Here is a 20,029-nt window from a genome sequence, read left to right as displayed (position 1 = left end):
CAGCTGGTCTGCCATGTGAGGACGTAGGGAGAAGGCTGTCACTGATGAGCCAGGAGAACTGAATTGCTGACACCTTGATTTTAGATTTCCCAACCTCCAGAAAATGTGAGAAGCACGTTTAAGGCACCCAGTCTATGGTATTTTTATTATAGCAGTCCCAATTAAGACTTTGCTGAAACAAAACACACACACACACACACACACACACACACACACACCTACTTAAAGTTATTATGTAATAAACCATTCAAATTTTTTGTGTTGATTTTTCCAAATCAAAGTTTTTATTTTTTTTTATTTACTTTTTCAGTTGTAGTTGGACACAATACCTTTATCTTATCTATTTTTATGTGGTGCTAGGGATAGAACCCAGCACCTTGCACATGCTAGGCAAGCACTCTGCTGCTGAGCCACAACCCCAGTCCCCCAAATCAAAATTTTGCTATAATGCAAAAATGATACTTTCTTCTTCTTGACTCCATATGTTGGCATGAGCATCATTTAACAAGTCACCTCAGGTCAGTGCCTTGACTATGCCCCTTAAAATGCAGAGACTAGGCTTCTTCTTTTTTTTTTTCCTTTTCTTTCTTTCTTTCTTTTTTTTTAAACTAGGCTTCTTTACTGGAAATTTTCTTTCGGCAGTTCTGAATAGCCACCTGGAAATGTACTCTTTGAAAAACAAGTTTGCTAGGAGTTTCCTAGCTTTGGGCAAACTAAGGACGCTCGTGGAGAAAACTTACACAGCAGAAAGATTAAAAGTCTTTACCACCACTGGCCAGATCTAGAGCATTACTGTGTTTACACAGTTCCTGTAAATCATGTCTAAGAATATATTGATTATTAAAAAGTGAATTGCTGGTGTAGGACCAAACCCAGACCCACCCCACATGTGTGACTGTGATCTTTGCTCTTTTGCAAAGTCCTGTAGAGTTTGAGAGTTCTGCACTTTGTTCCTTCCCCCAGCTCCTCCCTCTCCTTCCCCCCACTCCCAGCATTCCCCATCTCTGCTCCTGGCTGTTTAAGTACTCTGTGGGACCTGCGCTCACCCTCAGGCTCCGGCTACCAACCATGCTTTCTCTGACTGCAGTCTTGGTGGCAGTTGTCTGCGTTTTGATTGTGTGGATCTTTAAACCTGCTGACAGAAGCCTCCAGAAGAAGGAGAGGGAGCCTGAAGCCCGGCCCTGGGTGGATGAAGACTTAAAAGACAGCACTGATCTCCACCAGGTGCAAGAAGGTAAAGACCGCAGCAGCCTTTGGCTTAGCCTTTGTGCACATGGTCAGCTTTGTGAGAGTTGGTGGCAGGGCTTATGGCCAGGAAGATGTGAAAGCCAGATTCTCCATTGACCTCTAACGTGCAAACAAATCAGCATGTCACAGAGACAAGCCATCTCTCAGGCAATCAGCTTGTCACCTGCGGCGACCCACCTTCTTCATCCCTACTCAGTCAAAAGCTTCTGAGGGTTGGAAGTTTTCCCTGGTCTTGATCCTGTTCTGGCTGTCACAGTCTTTCTGAAGGTTCTCATCACCGTTTGGCTCTGAGCATGGGGTTTTGATCAAAACTTTAAAATTGATAAAGTGGCATCTCTCTGGGATTTCTATTTTTTTTTTTTTAATTGAGCCTGACCCTGTGGGTTAGAGCCAAGAGTAACCTCTGTTCTCAACAAACCGAGGGTCCAATTTAGGTAACAAGGTGATTGAAACTGGGTAGAAGTGTTACAAGGTGTTTAAGGCAGGCTTGGGGGCATGATGAGAGACTGGGACAGAATAAAGCTGGCCTGGAGGATGATCAGCAAGGGGAGGGGGTGTATCAGGGAGGAGCAGCCAAGGGTCCCTGAGCCCAGGAACAGAGGCCCCGGGCAGATTCCTAGCAGCTGGGAGGGCCTGCTGACCAGGGGAGGGGCAGGTCATGGCTGGAAAGAGAGACAATGAAGGAGGCAGGCAAGAGAGATGGCAGGAGTCCCCAGTGGTATTTTAGAGCTGCTTTGTCTGAGCTGGGTGCATAGGATGGGTTCCATCAGGAAGAGGCTGTGTGATTCTGGGTGAGACTCCCACCTCCAAACAGAGGCTGCCTAGAAATGGAAATGGAATTGTGAGTGTGTGTGTGTGTGTGTGTGTGTTGAGTAGTAGGGTGTCCTGCTGGCCCTCAATGCTGGGAGCCAGTAGCAATGCTGAACGTGCCACCCAGGAGCCAAGCCCAGGTACCCCTTAGGGAGACCGCCTCTTATGCTCATATGTTGAAGGACACCCCACCCAGAATACCAACTGCACAGGTCCTCTACCTACGATGGCATTACATCCTGATTAATTCATGGTAAGTTGAAAATATCATAAGTGCAAAATGCATTTAATAACCTAAAACACCAAAAATCTTAGGTTAGCCAGCCTACCTTAAACATGCCCAGAACACTTTCTTCAGCCTTTCATGGTGCAAATCATCTAACCCAGAGCCCATTTTATATTAAATGTTGAAGATCTCATGTAGTGTATAGAATACTGTACTGAAAGTGAGAAATAATGTATATGCTTTTGCATCATCATGAAGTAAAAACGTTGTTAAGTTGAAACATCGTAAGTTGATCCCCATTGGTGTCCAGGTGGGGAACGCTTCCCATAGGAGACATGTATTCTGAAGCTGTGGAATGATTTTATCTTGGCAAGGAGGGGTTCGGTGGTGGTGGTGGGGGAAACACAAGGAGAGGTAAGTGGAAGTGAAGTTAAAGGAAGAACAACAGGCTTTGGTAATAAACTGGGATATTGGGAGAAGATGGAGATGATGATTTAGAGGCTGGAAGAGTCAGAATGATACAATCATAAAGGAGCAAGGGGAAGGGGATCCAGTTTAGAGAGAAAGACAGTGACTTTTGTTAGGGAGTGTTCTTTTGAGCTCATCGTGACCTCAGGTGAGGGATCCCAGTCACAAACCTTCATGGGAGAGGTGTCAGTAGTGGGTGGAATTTGGAATTTGCAGAACTAATGAACCCATGAAATGGGCACATTGAGAGAGAAGGGTGGGGACAGAACCTTCAGATAAGAGGGATATGGTGGGAAAATATTCTATGGCAAAGAAGATGAGTAGGCAACTCCAGGACAAGCCTCGTGAAGCATTTTCTGTAGCCTGTCAGTGACATGCTTTACATAGAGTAAGGAATCTTCATGACAGTACAATGAGGTAGGCATTACTAATATCCCCCTATTACAGGAAAGGAAACTAACGCTCAGATAGGTAAGTCACTACCCAAGACGGTGGTAGAGGCAGGATCCAGGCAGTCAGGCTCCGGGATCCAGGCATCCAAGTGTTTGCTGAGCAGCCTCTCCCATGGAATTATCTAGAACACAGGAGGCAGCAGGTGGCCAGCAGGGTTAAAATTCTCTGAGAGATCAGAGGTGGTAAGCATGGAGGGAAGGCCACTGGATTTGAAGGATGGAGGATGGACCAGCAAAGATGTATGGCCTTCCTCTGGTTTTCACCTAGTGCTCATTTTGGCAAAATCCTCTGCCTCTCCATTCTCCATTCCCTTCCATCCCTATCCTTCTCCTATCTTTTTACAGAATGGAGATAGCAGTCTTAGTGCTAACAGTCTTCTGATAGACAAGATAACAGTCTCATCATCAGTTAGTGCACATCTGGCCTGAATGTAGCATTCACAGATCTCTTGGTGAAATGTTTGCTGTTTACATAAATGATACACGAGAAGGTCACGTGGGTGGCCAATGAGAATGAGCATTTAAACCTAGGCTCTCTGCCACCCAAGTTCCTGCTCTTAGCCACAGGATGAGTGACATGGTCTAACACCAGGTTGAGAAGGCATTGGGCAGGGGGAGAGTTGGTGAAGAAAAATGATTCCACTACTGAAGAAATGATGAGATTGACTATGGACAGCAAATTCAAACCAAAGTACTCCTGTTCCTTAGAGACCAGGAATCAGCTCGTGAAAGGGATGTGGAGAGCACAGAAGGAGAGTCTGGTGTGGCCAAGCTGATAAGCTATATCTCCTTTGGTGACAGGTCAAGTGTGGTTCCTATTGAGACTGTCAGTTCCCTGTTTGTCTGGAGCGGAGGTCTAAGAAGGAGAAGTTGCTGTTGTTTATGCCCAAGAGAAAACCTCAGATCATCCCTGTAAAATTAACTGAAAATCTAACACACAAATTCTCTCGTTAGGCCCAGATTCATGGAAGTTCATAGAAATGAAAAAAAGAAGAAAGATATTAGGAACATACCTCATCAAGACACATTCATTTTAATGTCATGGGGGATGTTTTTGCACTGAGCTTCACAGGCCATCCAAAAGCTTTGATTCTAATTAAAATTCACTGTCCCAAATTGTCCAATTTGCTAAGAAAGGCCTGTGTTGAAATTTTTACCTACTGTTGGTAACACCTGAGAATCTAGATGTCTGTACCAACTTGGAAAGTGACATACTGTAATGATCACAGCTAGCCATCACAACTGGTTTCAAACCTGCTCAAAGGATTATCAACAACTAACTTCAGTAACAGTGTAACAAGCTAACCAATGTCCGCCTCTCACGGCTGAATGTCAGCCAACCAGGGATGGATTGAGGTCCCCACATCTGTAAGGGTCTCAGACACTGTGTCTACAGAGAATGTCAGTCACTTACACCCTCGAGAGCCCTCCAAACCCTGAACAGTATGCTTCCACACCAAATAGTGAGCTAGAGCTAGCCTTTGGGTTGTTGAATATTCAGCATTGTGGGCTAATGGTTAAATCATCAGTAGCTTGAAGTCAGGCTGTGATTTACATCATGGATTTTGGCATGGGCTATGAATCTTTCTTTGCCACCCTAAGGGCTGACTTACCAGCACACCACTGCCAAAAATTCCATACAAGGTGAGGTTCCACTCTGCTCAGGGACGAGCTTGACCAGCATAGATCGTGAAACAATGCATACAGCTTTGTCTTTGGTCACTTCAACCTTTGACTTACCACTCCCCCTTCCATAGTTTTGAAATGGCTGATGTAAAAGGTTGGTGGACCAAGTCTCCTGAAAGTCCCTAAGGTTTTAGGACAAAGGACAGGTGAATATAGATGACATTTCTCTAATGAAAGGGAAAAGACTTGGATGAAGACACTGTCCTTGAGATCCTTCAGGTGGGCCCTGTTTGCGGAGAGTTAAGATCCGCACAGGACCCTGGGGCACCACAAAGAGAGGATGGTCTCAGAAACAAGTTCTGCCAGCTTCATTTCCTTGCTTGGAGGGAAGATGAATATCTTTTCTCTACTCCTCCTTGGCTGAGGCCCTTCTAACAGAGGACAGATGAACAACAGAAATGCACGTGTGCTTCATTATAGGAGTTTTACATGGCAGGAGAGCTTTCATAAGACGAAGACCCCAAGAAATGGTTACACTAGTGGGGTTTGCCTTGTGTTTTTCAGTGCTAGGAATTGAACCCAGGGCCCACCACATGCTAGAAAAGTGCTCTACCACTGAGCCACATCCCCAGAACCCAAACTTGTAGATTTTTCTGCTAGGTTTGATGAAGATTGAACAGGAGTGGGGACACTCCTGTTCAATGGGGTTGTGTCTAATGGTGACAAACAGGGAACAGGGAGGCCTGTCTGCTGAGATCCTTCTCTGAGACCCCTCCTCTATAGAGATCAGGATGGTTTTTCCCCTAAAGGGAGAGCAGTCCTCCCACGAGGGTCTAATGACCTGCTTCAGGAAAGAGTCAAAAAATCTTTCTCAGGTTTTATGATCTGTTTCGGGGAAGAAGGACAGGAGGAGGTCCAAGAGCTCTTCCTATCCCTGCCAAGGTGACATGTTTTGGGGTAGAGTGTCCTGAACCCCACCAGCTTCTGGATAGCATCTGGGTACCCCAGGCTCCCCAGTTCCACCCACCTCAGTGCTGCTGGTGAAATAATCAGTCAATACTGCAGCTACGCGGCCAGGTGACCAAGAGGCTGAGTTGGCAGCTGAGCCATGCTGGGGAGCTGGGAAAAAGGCATTCTCCTGGCAGGTGCTGAGCCCTGAGGTGTCTCCCCCACCAACACCTTAGGCATCTGTCTGTGGTGACAGGAGCTGCATCATCCCTCCCTCAGTATCAAGGCTCCTCCACATGTGACACACTTTGTCCTTGCTTCCATTATTAGAAAATAGTTCGCTCTTTTGCAAAGATTTTGAGGCAGAACTGCAAAAACCAAAGCAATTTATTTAGAGGTGCAGCCAGGAAAGTACCTCCCTGTGAACGAGGACAGAAGTGACCTAGACTTTCTTGGCTGGCTGAAACTAATTAGGGAGCAGTTTAGGGGTTCCTTGGTATAAAGCAATGATGCAGGTGAGTTGCTACTGGCACCAGCAACCAACCCCAGGTGTGGCCGCAAAGGACTCCCACTGAAAAGCAGACTGTTTGCCTTGGAGCAGGAGGGCCTCAGAGGTGAATGAGTGGCCTGTGGCTCTGATGGCTCTAGGGCAGAGGCAAGAAAACAGGAGTTTAAGAGGCCATATTCCTAGGGGTAGTCAGGGGCTCAAGGGTGGGGAGGTGGTGCCTTTCTCCTTTGCTCTCTGCCCTTCAGTTCCTCTAGTTTCTCCAGTGCTGTGTCTCTGGGGAGCTCCCTGGGCTCCAGGCTGGCCTCCATGTCAGTGGCTCTCTTGGCTGCTCCATTGTCCAGGCAGGATAGAGACCTTCTGCCCTGTGAGAGGCTGTAGAAGGGCAGCCCACCATGTGGGGTTCTTGGGATGGGCACAGGACATTCCTGTCTGGAGGTGATAGGCCCATTTGTTTGCCCTGGTGAGAGACAACAGCTGGCACTAAGAAGGCTCAGGCAACCACAACCACCCACTCCATTGGACCAGATCAGGAGAGCCTACTTGAACTTTAAAAGCCACAGAAACTGCCAAGTCATGTAAACAGGCTGCCTGTAGCTTAGGCAAATACTGAATGCATCTTAAGAGTTGGTAACTTACCATTCAGACGCTCAGGGAGCACCTGATGCATTTGCTCCTGTACCAAAGACTAGCTGCAAAGGTCGTCAGAATTAATTGCACATGGTGGAGCAAGTCTTGATCACATCTGTGATAAAGTTCAGGGTTGTCATGAAATTGATGTTATCTGCATGTAGTTCAGAACGGATTGCTAGAAAGCTGATAGGTATTCATTATTACTCTCCCATCACACCTACTTTCTTTTAACTAAGTGGGTACAGTCTGGCCCCAAGCCACTCCTGCTAATGTAAAAAGAAAATTCCTCACTGAAGCCAGGAGCAAACTGTGGTACCCACAGCTAACACTGTAGTCAGGGATTCCCAGTCTCTGGAAAAGGCAGTGTGAGAGCAGGAGAAGGCTAATCCCTGCTGAATTCCACCTGGAGAATGGCTGGGTCCCTCTGGGCCAGGCCTTGGATTCTCTGGCTCTCTTCCCTGTGTTCTTGTGATATAGGACAGAAAAGACTGGATACCCAAGGAATTTTCAGGAAGCATGTTTATTGGCTGTAGGGTCTAGAAGGGTGATTGCCTAAAATTTCTCTGGACCTCAAACCTGGAAATTCTTTGAACTTTATACCCAGCAGGAGGAGGAGTTGGAAGGTTTACATGACAAGTGCTTTTTGTCCCATATTTTTTAGATTAGTCAGCAGTTTTACAAGTTTTATCATAAAAGCAAAAGTAACATCATCAAGTCTGTGGGCAAATTTAGCTTTTGCCAAATTGAGCAATTTTGTCCTCGCAAAAAATAGAAAGTCACCAATTTACTTGTGGAAATCTCCATTTCCCATCCACTCACAGAGGGTCAGCATGTGGGCAAGTCCCTCACCCTTCCACAGTCACTATTGTGAAAAAATGTCATATTTGATTATAAAAGATATGTTTCTTTTTTATACTGTCTAGAATTTACTGAAACTTGTAAATCTATAGATGTGATCTATTTCATGAGTCCTGGGGAAATCATAGACACTAACCTTTCAAATATTGCCTCTGCCATAGTCTCTTTTATCTTCTTTTGTGACTATGAAAAATGTGTATTAGTTACCCTCATTCTGCTCTATTTCTATTGAGTTCTTCTATGTTTACCATCTTGGTCTCTACTTGCCCCATTCTAGATATTTTCTTGTCTATGTCCTCGTTCATTACTTCTTCCTTAGGTAGCTTAACCTAGTAGTAGATCTATCCATTAAGTTCTTCATTCTATTATTTTTTTCTGATCTAGAGGTTATATTATTTCATATTTTCTCTGTTACCTTTTTGAGATTTATATGTTTGGTTGTTGTTCCCTTTAAACATACTAACCCTTAGTTGTTTTATCCTCTGAACCTACTTATTCCAATATTTGGAGTCTTTAGGCATCTTACTTTATTTTTAAAATTGATTCTTCTGTTTCTTGCTCGAGATGTTTTGGTTCTTTATGTGCCTGATTTTATTTGGTGGATTGCTAGTAATTGTACAGGAAATATTTATACATTGCTTTTGCTTCTGCTAGGTAATTGGTATACTGTCATCCAGGATCACCTTATTCTAAATTCATGTGTGAGGGAAGACCCTTCAAAGTGATATAAGCCCCTGAGGGCTGATTTTTAAAAATAACTCTCACCTTCCTGTAGTCTTGGTGTCCCAGCATTTAAAGTCCCCACTGTATATAGGCCTGGAATTTGATTTTGGTTGCCCTCAATCTCTGAAAAATGTAAAAATGAAAATTCCAGTGTGTAGTGATAGCAAATGCAATTGGGGAAGCACAGTTTTTGTGCTTATTGACTGTAGGCTTGTATTTTTCCTTTGGTTTTGGCCTGGGGATTTCTTACTATGTCGTCAACCTGGTGATATTAAAAGGTCTTCTAAAAACACCTGATTCAGTGATCTAAGCATTTTCCTGTGGATGGAAGATTATTTCAAATTATCTCAAATTTCAAATTTGAAATCCTTATACTTTGTGTGGGTAAAAAAAATTCTTTTTCTTGATTTTCAATAAGTCTAGAATTGGAAGAATAGTCAAGATCAGTCGTCAGGGTTTTGTAGATCTCTCTCTCTCTCTCTCTCTCTCTCTCTCTCTCTCTCTCTCTCTCTCTCTCTCTTCTTCTTCTTCTTCTTCTTCTTCTTCTTCTTCTTCTTCTTCTTCCTTCCTTCCTTCCTTCCTTCCTTCCTTCCTTCCTTCCTTTCTTTTCTCTTTCCCTTCCTTCTCCTTGATATTCTTGTGCTTACATAACTTTGTAAACATTTTTGAGAACTATATCTCCTTCCTCCTGTGGACCAAGAGAGACCATTAAATTTGCTACTCTTATTGTTCTTATTTGCAGATGTAGATGAATGGCCAGAATCAGAGGAAGATGTTGAACACATCCCATTCTCCCATACCCGGTATCCTGAGAAGGAAATGGCTAAGAGGTCGCAGGAATTTTATGAGCTTCTCAATAAGAGACGGTCGGTCAGGTTCATAAGTAATGAGCAAGTCCCAATGGAAGTCATTAATAATGTCATCAAAGCAGCAGGTTTGTAATTAATTGCATGCTGGATCCTCAACAACCTCAGCTCTGTACTGGTGTGACAACAGTGGAACAGTGAATTAAGGCTAGGGTGATATATTTATAAAATCTATAATCTATAAAATCTATGCATGTGCAATATTCTAATGAACTAGTATGTACAGTAGTCTAACAAGCTAGCAAAAGTTACCCATGTGAATTTACACAGTCAACCAAAGCAAGAAAACCTTATTTCCAAAGTAAATTAATATCATCACAAAGGGGAAAAATGAAAGCTATAGAAAAAAGGGGAGGAGTTATAAGAGAAAATCTACTATCTGAGTTTCTCCTGTTATTCCTATCTAAATTGCATTTAGGTTCATTTTAGAAGTCATTGCCTGCCCATTTTGAACCCATTGTCCCTCTTACAAGGAAGCAAGAATAAAACACTTCATTTCAGTTAAGGATACAAGTGCACTAGACTTTTGAGTCCTTTACTGGCAGCAGTTACTAAATTTCCTTTTTATCTATATATCTGTATGTATATGTGACCTATTTGATGTTAAGATAAATTAGCATAATTGAAAATAGAGAAAATTAATTAATTACTATGTTTGGAGATACAAATATTCAGTGAATGAATAAAATGGGTACAAAGTTAACTGGAATTACTCAGCAGAAATGCAGCCTTCCTCTTCAGTTTTTGATGTTTATTTCACAACCAGTCATGACTTCCAGCGTTGGGAGTGGCGTGTGGCAACCAAGAATCCCAGAAAGAGTCTACAGGCCCCACTCCCTCCAGAGGCAGAGCTTATTCCATTAGACTACTCACTAGGAGGGAAGAAATCACTGCTTCTGGAAAAGTCCCCCTGTGGGTCACTGTGGTCTACCCCTGAGAACACCTCTAGAAATGATGGGACACCCATTAGAGGCTGAGCCTTGATCCCTCCCTGGAACCTCAAAGGAAACTCAAGCCCCGTGGACAAAGGTGGGGCTCCATGAAGTTTCATCCGGGAACACCAGAACTGGTCCACATGCAGCTGAGGGTTCCTGAAACCCACAAGAGCAGAAAGACACGCTGTGGTGCATAGTGAGCACACAGGGCCAGGAGTTCCCCGACTCTTGAGTACCCCCGAGATCACAAACCTTATGGGGCCACCCTCAGAGCTTTGTTAGAGGCAGTAGTCTTTTAAGGGGTGTCTTGAAAACCACTTTATCATTGCCATTTTGCCATTTCCAACCACCTTCCTGACTTTTCAAGAATGACGTTCTGGAGAATTTGGCTGTCAGAGCTTCCCTCCGGGCTCCTTAGTGGTCATGGTGCAGTCATTGAGGGCTATTTTCTCCCAGGTGATCAGAGCAGAAGGATAAGTCCCCCGGTTCCAGGGCTCCTGGCCTGGATCTCAGCAGGTGAGTCATGAGACACCTAAAGTGAAGCAGAGCAAAATGGAGTGGGCAGCGGCAGGCACTGTGTTCCCCAGATTGCCTGCCTTCATCTTGAGCAATGGTGACTACTTATGCTTCTTCTTCTTCATTAACAGTCGTGTCCTTTCCTGCAGTCTTGGTTTCTGATGTTAATTCATCCTGTGATAGGAACAGCCCCAAGCGGGGCCCACACAGAACCCTGGACCTTTGTGGTGGTGAAGGACCCAGACACAAAGCATAAGATCCGGGAGATCATCGAAAAGGAAGAGGAAATAAACTACATGAAGAGGATGGGACAACGATGGGTCACGGACTTGAAGAAACTGAGGTACAAAGTTGGTGCAATTAGGGATGTTTGGTTTGACTTCTTAAAATGAAACAATTGCTGCATTTTCATGGTTTTGTAGGTATTTTTTTAACTATTGTATTTTGGATTAGCATGCATTGATTTTACGTATTAATGTGATGTTTCGACACATTATTACATATATAACAATATAACACAAACTGAGCAAATCCTGCCCTGGTTTGGTTTTTAGTATTAAAAAGTTCAATTCTGCCTCTGGAAGGAATTATGAAAATTAATTCAGGCCTTGTTCCCATAGAGCCTCTGACTTACATCATTGCTTCTGAAAAAAAATGTTGAGGAATTATTTCACTTTTTCATTTCTCTGGAACATAAGATTATGAAATGCTTTTCAAGATCGTAAATGAAGTAAATTGCATTTTACTAAAAAGATCAAGTCTTCCACATGATTTTATAAAGCAATATTTAGTTGAGGACAAATTAATACAAGTATAAGATCTGTCAGGTGATATGAGCCTAAGAAAGAATTGTGAGATCACAGCCTTGGGGCCCAGTGGGACTTCTTGCACAGGAGTCAGAGCCAGGGAGAGGACAGGTGGGCCCCTTGGTCCTGCTCCTGTTTTATTTATTGTCCCCAAAGAACAATTTTCTTCTAAGATATTTAAACTCTATCATCAGAATTGATGAGTTAAGAAGTTGCAATTTATTACTGTGGACTGGAACAAGTATAAGACATTAATAATGCATTTATGAATCTTATTGTATGTTTATGGGAAGAAATGGGAAAAGTAAAAATCAAGGTGAGTTTCCACACTTAGAGAGGTGTTGAACTCCAGACCGCACAGAACCTACAAAATACTACACCCTCTCACTTGCCTCAACTGAGTACCTAATGTACCTCATATACACCTTCCATTTGCTTAAATGATCGTGACTACATTTAATTATTGGTTTACTTTTCTTCCCATTTTATGGACCAATATTTATAAATCCATGTTGTACACTAAGATACCCTTGAGAATCCAATTAAGTTATGGACTTTCTCAATCAACAAAATGAACATATAAATACAGACACACACACATAGAAACACACACACAGAACTCCAGGGATCCAGGGAGCCCAGGTTTAAAAATGCTCATACTACCCAACACCTTTCTGATGCATGGTAGGTAACTGAATAAATATTTGTTAAAATGAACAGCCGATAAACATATGTCCTGTTTCAGTCAACTCTGAAATCATAGCTATTATTAATTCTTTATGTGCAATATGGATTCAACTTACATTCCAAATCTTGCCTTCCCTGGCTTGCTGGCAAGAGACCTCCACCCCAGGCAGAAGGTGCTAATTGTCCTCCTTTTAATAGTCCTTGTGAATTTTTTTTTTTTTTTTTGGCAGGGGGTACTGTGGATTGAACTCAGAGACACTTGACCACTTGAGTCACCAGCCCTATTTTGCCCTATTTTGTATTTTATTTAGAGACAGAGTCTCACTGAGTTGCTTAGGACCTCGATAAATTGCTGAGGCTGGCTTTGAACTCAGAATCCTTCTGTCTCAGCCTCCCAAACCGCTGAGATTCCAGGCATGCGCCACCTGGCCCGGTGTGAATTGCTTTTTATTAGTTCTAATATTATGTCATAATAAATTTGTATGAAACTGAATAAATCACAAATAAACAAAAAAGATCAGATTCCAATGCATGCTCAGGCAAAGTAAATACAAAAATACTTTCAAATGCTTGTCCTACCTCAAAATATAAGTAAACTGCTTAATCTAATATTTTTAGAATTGACATCTTCTTTCATATTTATATGCTTTTAAAATTACTTTTTAAAATGTAAACATCAGAATTTTAGATCATGAAACTATCAACACACAATGCACATTTATGTCATGGAACCCATGTGGCCCAGAGATGGGTGTTGAGTGGTATGAGAGCATTTAAATCTGGGCTCCCTGGATCCCCAGAGTTCTGTGTGTGTGTGTGTGTGTGTGTGTGTGTGTGTACATATTGTTGACTGAGAACGTCTGTAACTTCACTGTCCCACAACAGTCTCTGGGCCACATTCAATCACGTAGGACAGCGGGGCTGGAGGGGCACCATGGAGAGCAGCATCTTGGTTCCATCGGGTGTATTACAGAGGGATTGAGGGTGCTAGAAGTCAAATGAGTCAGGAAAGTGGATTAGAAGTGGTTTTTCTGTACTGACATTTCCATGATTCCATGTTGTTTGTATTAGTAAAGGCCACTTTCTATATTTTTATTTATTTCACACTCAATATAATCACACGAGGTTGGGGGCACAGTGGTTCCAGGAGGAAACTGAGCCATGAGAGTTTCAGTTTGGCTCCAGAGCTAGTCCCTCTTCTCTCTAAGGAGAAAAGACTCAATAAGTCCAGCAGGACTGTTTGTCGAAGTATTATCAAGTGGCTTTGAAAGTGTAACCCATAGTCATTAATAGTGCAAGAACCATAGACCAATGCACAAATGAGGGCTGAGACTGAGGCTTAGTGGTAGAGAGCTTGCCTAGCATGTGTGAGGCCCTGGGTTCAATCCTCAGCACCATATAAATAAATAATAAATAAATAAAGGTATTGTGTCCATCTACAACTAAAAATATTTTTTAAAAAAAGAAAGAAAAATGCACAAATGAAGTTAGTGTGATTTTAAAACAGCTAAAAGTGAAATGTATGGCAACCATCTCTTAAAAATTAGTCACATAAAATATCTTAAGGAAAAACTACACTGTGTTGGATTCTCCTTTGAATATCTGTTCTAAAAGTAAGCTTCTGCCAAAATGTATGGGACAGGGAAATGGAATCAAGAAGGGTAGTTTCTGAGCTGGAAAACAGAAATTTCAGCTCCACATGTTTACTTCACATGAAGGGCCTCTCGCTCCCAGAAAGGTCCCTTCCTTTTTCCTGTAACTGAACTACAGCTCTCCCTCTGCTCACCCTACCATTTCAGTTGAGCCTCTCTGTCATGGTCCCCTCTCCCCTGCCTGCTCCTGCACTGGATTCCCTCAGCTCCAGTTCCTACCCCTCCCCCAGTCCTCCTAAGCCTGGCCCTTTTGCCCACTCTCCTGTCTGGGCCATTGCCAAGGTTTCTTTTCTAGTTCTTTCTGACTTTATAGTTGGTACTTATATCACTCTTGCCCCTCAATCCACCTCCCTCTGAAAACAGATTGGAAATGCTTCCTCTATCAGCCTGTGATAACGCTCCATTACACACCCAAAGGCCAGGACCCTCCAGTGTCTGTAGAGAACCTACCTTTCCACCCAGACCCCTGCTCGCACCCGTCCTCCAGCCCACCAGGCTTCTGGAAATTCCCTGGCTGCATGCATTCTCCTTCCAGATTCATTCTCTTTGCTCTGCCTGGAGATACCATTCCTATCCCCCTTTTCTACCTGGTCTTCAGTGCCCACCCTGAGGCCATTCTGGGGACTTTTTCCCAATCTTCCTACTCAAAATTAATATTTCAATTTTTGAAGGATTCCCAATCCATTTGCTTTCAGCACTTATCAGCTTTCAATTTGCTGGATATATTGGCTTAGAGCCCTCTGGCACATAGGATGTATCTTTGCTCTCTTTCAGCATTTCATATACGAGGCACTTGCTAATGCCTGCTTATTGAACATATTGACTTTGGAGACATACAAAAATAAGGATGAGTATAGCACATGCACACACATACATGTGCACACCACAAAACAGCAAAACAAAAAATTTCTACTCTTTTAAAATTAAAAATAAAAAACGCGTGTGTGTGTGTGTGTGTGTGTGTGTGTGTGTGTGTGTGTGTTTCATCAGGAATAAGGTAAGGTAGTAAAAAGAGGGGGAAAGTAAGAGTAAACATTCTCCTGACTCTCTCCCCTCCAGAACCAACTGGGTGAAAGAATACCTGGACACCGCCCCTGTTTTGATTCTCATTTTCAAACAAGTACATGGGTTTACTGCAAGTGGCAAGAAAAAGGTCCACTACTACAATGAGATCAGTGTCTCCATCGCGTGTGGCATCCTGCTGGCTGCGCTGCAGGTATGTTGTTCTCCCTCCGGCCCAAGGGACATGAGAGAGAAGTGGGAGCCCAAGGGGAGCCTTATCAGAAAATTTCAGCTCGGTTTCCAACAGTGTCCTTTGGAAATTGCTTATCTAAATTTAAATTCCTAAGTAAAGCAACTCCACTGTGAAAACCAGTCCTGGCAACCTGCGTGGGTGAGCGTGACGGCTCAGCAAGCTGGAATTCTTCCTGGAAATTCACTTGTAACATCATCTCAGGGACAGAAAGATTTGTTGTTGAGTTTGCCTTCGACTGTAACAGCAGGTCACTTAAGGGTTTTGGTGGACGTAGGTGAAGAACGTCAGAGCCTGAAAGTCCAGAGACTCACTCCCTAGGTCATGTTGTAATGACTGAAAAGCCATAAGCAGGGCTCTGCCCTGGAGCTTCTCTCCTGAGAAGTTGTATTAGGAAGAGGACCCTGATCTTACAAAAACCCACCCACATAGCAACGAAGGTAATGCAGACGTGAAATGGAGCCAAACTGAGCTGAGCTTTTCAAACAACACCATTCTTCCCCTCCATGAATATTTTCTAAGCCCCTTCCAGGTAGCATCCTGGGGGTCATGGGAGTAGTTGTCTCATGCACCATACAATTTGGGAGGATAGGGGTTCGGGTATGGATGGGGAGAGAGGGCAAACACATAAAAGTAATAAAGCACAAGGTTGGAAGAGTGAGTGATCCTACTTTCAAGAAACAATTTATTTTAAAAAATATGACCTTCATTATTTCAAAGAACAGTTTAGATGCTGAGTAGCACAACATAGTCACATTGCACCAGAGAGAAATATGCTTTTCGGTTACTTGAACAATTGTCCTGAAGGAGCCAGCATTTGCTTTCTTTCCTTAATCTACAGGCAGATTAATAAGAGAGTCTCTGTGCAGCATCAGACCACAGGGCACCACCCACTGCTTTAGGTGTTGGAGGAAGGAGCTCAGTTCACCAACTGTTGTATGCCCCAGAAGCAGGCAGCGCAGCTGTGGTCACTTTAGGATTGGTTTTGCTGCCCTCTAGCTTTCCGTAGGAGTAATTCTGCAGGTAGGTCATGATGGGTGAGAGAGACGGGAAAATCTTGGAGCTCCATCTCAAGCACAGAGATGGGAGGAATGAGCTCACCATTTCTGCTGCACAGAGGCAGCTGCAGACCCTCCTCCTGGCACAGTTTACAGGTGGCAATCTGCTTGGAAAGCATGGGAGGTAGAGGGACCACTGGGGAAGAGTCTGGAAGGTACCCTTTGTTTTTATTTAGATGTTTATTTTCTGGAGGCTTAATGAGAGACTGTTGGGATATTTCCTCTACTCTCAATATCGTTTCTGGCCACAGGTCCTCTATCATTGGATATAAGTATTTTCTTTCTTTCCTTTTTTCTTCAATATTGGGGATTGAACCCAGGGGTGCTTTACCACTGAGCTACGTCCCTAGCCCTTTTTAAATTTCTAATCAGGGCTTCAGGTTGCCTAGATCCTCACTAATTATCTGAGACTGGCTTTGAACTTGTGATCCTCCAGCCTCAGCCTCTTGAGTTGCTGGGCATTTTTATTAGGAATGCATCCCTGCTTTCATTGTTGGCTCTGTAGTCATGGGAAATCCCTGTACATGTTGCTGAGAATGAAATGTGTAAAATCTTTATTAATACATCAAATACCAAGACCTAGCCGTCAGTCTGCAATTTTAAAGTCGTGAATATAATAAGGTTTTAAGGTATCTGTAACAATTGCAAAGTAGATTGAAAATATCTGTGAAATTTTTGATGACAAGTCATAGATACTGTTAACACTGCTATATTAATACTACTTTGTTGTTTATGTTTACAGTTGAAGACATTGCTAAATTTCAGTTAAGCGTTAGGGAATATAAAGTTGTATTTTTCTTTTCCAAGGGCGGGGATATGTTGAATTCAATCCTTGGTTCCTTGGGAGATTGAGATTCCAAGTTAAATGAACAAACAAAAGAACTAAAAAAAAAAAGAAAAAAATCTCTTTACCTGTGATAAGACCAAAGTACTCACATCAAGAGAGACTGGAAGATAAAATTTATCAATAGAAATCATTTTTATATTTCAACGAATTATTTCCTATGTACTATATATTCACAAATTTCTACTGCTAAAGATGTACAAACTTCAGTATAAAGTAACTTTTATGTTTCTTGGAACGTAACTGAAACATAAAATGATACCAAGTGATATCCTCAATGAAAAGTCTAAGATTTATTTATTCAAAAGTCAAGTACTATGCTAAGATATGATAGGGAGAGAAATACCATAAGAAGGTAGAGACAATCTAAGCTCATGACTCTGGAGGAAATCAACAGTTTGTTCAATGCATGTTTTTGAGAACAGTCCCCAGGTAACATAAACTTATGAATCAATGTTTACTATGATGAAGTGTGAGTGCCCTTTAGAGGTAACCATATTAAATCACTCCAGATCCATACACATCCATGAGGTCAAATGTTAACATTACAGACAGATATAACAAGCCATAGTCAGATAACTGGAATTCAGGAAAGAATATAGTAGAAAAATTATAGTAGAATTGTGGCTACCACATTACTCTGAGGGACTGCTGTTATTTTGGGGGTCATGCACCAGGATTCAGACTGACCTCTTATCTAGAAAGAACTCCTGGTTGTTTTTGTTATTACTTTGGTATAACAGGATCCTCCAAAATCCTTTCTACCATTAATATTTATTGAGCATCACTGAAAATAAAATCAACATTTTTCTTCTTCCCACTGCTTGGTTAGAAGCAGCAGGAGGGGAGGTGGAAGACTGGAAATGAGATTCATCACACTGCTACCGAGCGGGCGGCCTCTGCTGTCCAACTTCAGGGAGTCAATGGGACCCAGAGGTGTAATAGGGATGAGAATGTCCCCAAGCGGGAAGCAGAGCCGTCATTTTGTCTTTGATGTTAAAAGGCACCTTTTCCTCTCCTGTTTTAGAATGCAGGGCTGGTGACAGTCACTACTACTCCCCTCAACTGTGGCCCTCCTCTGAGGATGCTCCTGGGCCGCCCCCCACATGAGAAGCTGCTGATGCTGCTCCCTGTGGGTTACCCCAGCAAAGAGGCCACAGTGCCTGATCTCAAACGGAAAGCGCTGGACCAGATCATGGTGACAGTGTAGGCCAGAGCCCGTCGGGGAGATGCTCAGACATCTGTTGCTCCTCTCAGTTCTCCCGGCTGCCCTTTCTCCTGGGCTCAGGTCTGTGCACTGCAGTTCACAGGGACAGCCACTATATGTGTGAAGACTTGTCCACACCCTCCTGCCCTTTGAATCATCCAGTAAGTTGTTTCAGATGGGCTGTGTGATTTGGGGAACATATGGGCAAGATATCAATAAGCAGTCACACTTCTGTTTTTTCACCCACTTTGGAAATGCATTTGTATTTTACTAAGAAACATTCAGGTTTTTAAAACTATTCTAGAAAATCACTGGTGATTGTTTTCTTTCACTTAAAAATATTTTACATGAAGAAGAGTCATCAGAAAATATAATGTAGTCCCAAGAATTCAGTTATGTGATGATTCTAGAATTTAGACTGATCAAACAGCTTTCTGCCCTCTGATTTCGGGCAGCTTGAGAAAAGTGCTTTGGATTTGCACTCTTTCACGGAACTTTATGGATACTCTGCCAGTGTTGAATAAGTAACCATTAAAACAACTAAAATGTCACTCACAGAACAGGAGAGGGCAGGACTGCTGACGTGAATCTGACTGGCAATCATTCAAGCAGATCAACAATGAGGAGCGCCGTCCATGGGTGGGTTGGAGCTGCCTCCCCCCAGCTCATGGAAACTGATGAATATCCAGGAATTGGCCAGCCAGTTATGAAACCATCTGGAGCTTGAAAATTGTTTGTGGCGGGAATGTTTCAACCACAGCCATTGGCAGATGCTATGAGTTGAGGCTTGCTTATTTTTCTTAAAAACAACTATTTACCACACAGAGCACTTCTTTCCCACAAGACCCCATGAAACACACTTACTTTTTTCCTCCAAATGACAGCTAAGCTATTTGGGTTGATGGAGTCACATGTGCCCTGTTGGGAATGACAGACCTATCTTTCACCTGTCACCAGCTGTCCAAGGGCCTCCTCTACAAGGGCTTGCCCTCACAGCTCAGGCAATTGCCCTCTAGCACCTCAAGTGTCCCTTATTCCTTTCCACAGTCCCTTTCCTGTTCTATTTCTAAAAACTCAGTTCCCTGGGGGAAAAAAAAAATCTGTTTTTCCACTTTTCATTCCCCTTTGAGAGTCACACAATGCAAGAAAAGCCCTCTGAGTCACTGATGAGAACAAGAGTTGGTGACAACCCTTTCATTGCTTTCAAATCCAATTAGACATTACAGAAATCTGTGCCTTTAACACTCAAAGTCTTTTGGAATATCCAGAAGTTTTTTATGATGGTGGCTGTTTTTTTGTTTTGTTTTGTTTTTTGGAACATCCAAAGTCTTTCATCCAAGTCTTTGATTTTCTGTAAACATGCTTTCTCCAAATCAATACACTTTAATAAATGCAAACTTTCTTATATTTTATTTGCATCCTTTTAAAAATATATTGGTATTGTGATAAGTATTTGTCCCCTTATTGAAATGAGCGTTTTTTGAGCACATTGTGGCTTTGGAAGACCTATGTGAGCTGCAGTGGCAGCCTAACCACTAGAGTCCTCTTGTTTTAAAGGAAAAAGACACTCTTAAGTTCCAAATATCAGAAGGATAAACATACTTTGGCATTATGAAATTGGAAACTGAAGCATAATTGAAGTTGCATTTATACACTTTTATTTCTTATGCCTAAACCCTGAGCTCGGGGAATTCATTGGAAGTGTTTTA

At 42.7% G+C, this 20,029-nt stretch overlaps 1 protein-coding gene across 1 annotated transcript; it reads left to right on the top strand.

The window, feature by feature from the left end:
- The first annotated feature begins 984 nt into the window (after positions 1-984).
- Iyd (iodotyrosine deiodinase) lies at positions 985-19,727 on the top strand. Its single transcript, XM_005321369.5, has 5 exons — positions 985-1,234; positions 9,240-9,431; positions 10,998-11,157; positions 15,019-15,175; positions 18,141-19,727. Exons 1-5 carry the CDS (start codon positions 1,069-1,071, stop codon positions 18,321-18,323), a joined length of 858 nt encoding a protein of 285 aa, XP_005321426.2. The 5' UTR covers positions 985-1,068; the 3' UTR covers positions 18,324-19,727.
- Positions 19,728-20,029: the final 302 nt, after the last annotated feature.

This window comes from Ictidomys tridecemlineatus, chromosome 8, assembly GCF_052094955.1.
Source record: "Ictidomys tridecemlineatus isolate mIctTri1 chromosome 8, mIctTri1.hap1, whole genome shotgun sequence".
NCBI lineage: Eukaryota > Metazoa > Chordata > Mammalia > Rodentia > Sciuridae > Ictidomys > Ictidomys tridecemlineatus.
Note: the sequence above shows the minus strand (reverse complement) of the source record. Positions and strands in the feature narration are given on the sequence as shown.

Coding starts and splice junctions, on each gene's coding strand:
- Iyd (XM_005321369.5), top strand. CDS start 1,069: ATGCTTTCTCTGACTGCAGTCTTGGTGGCAGTTGTCTGCGTTTTGATT. Junction 1,235..9,239: donor TCTCCACCAGGTGCAAGAAG/GTAAAGACCGCA, acceptor TCTTATTTGCAG/ATGTAGATGAATGGCCAGAA. Junction 11,158..15,018: donor ACGGACTTGAAGAAACTGAG/GTACAAAGTTGG, acceptor TCTCCCCTCCAG/AACCAACTGGGTGAAAGAAT.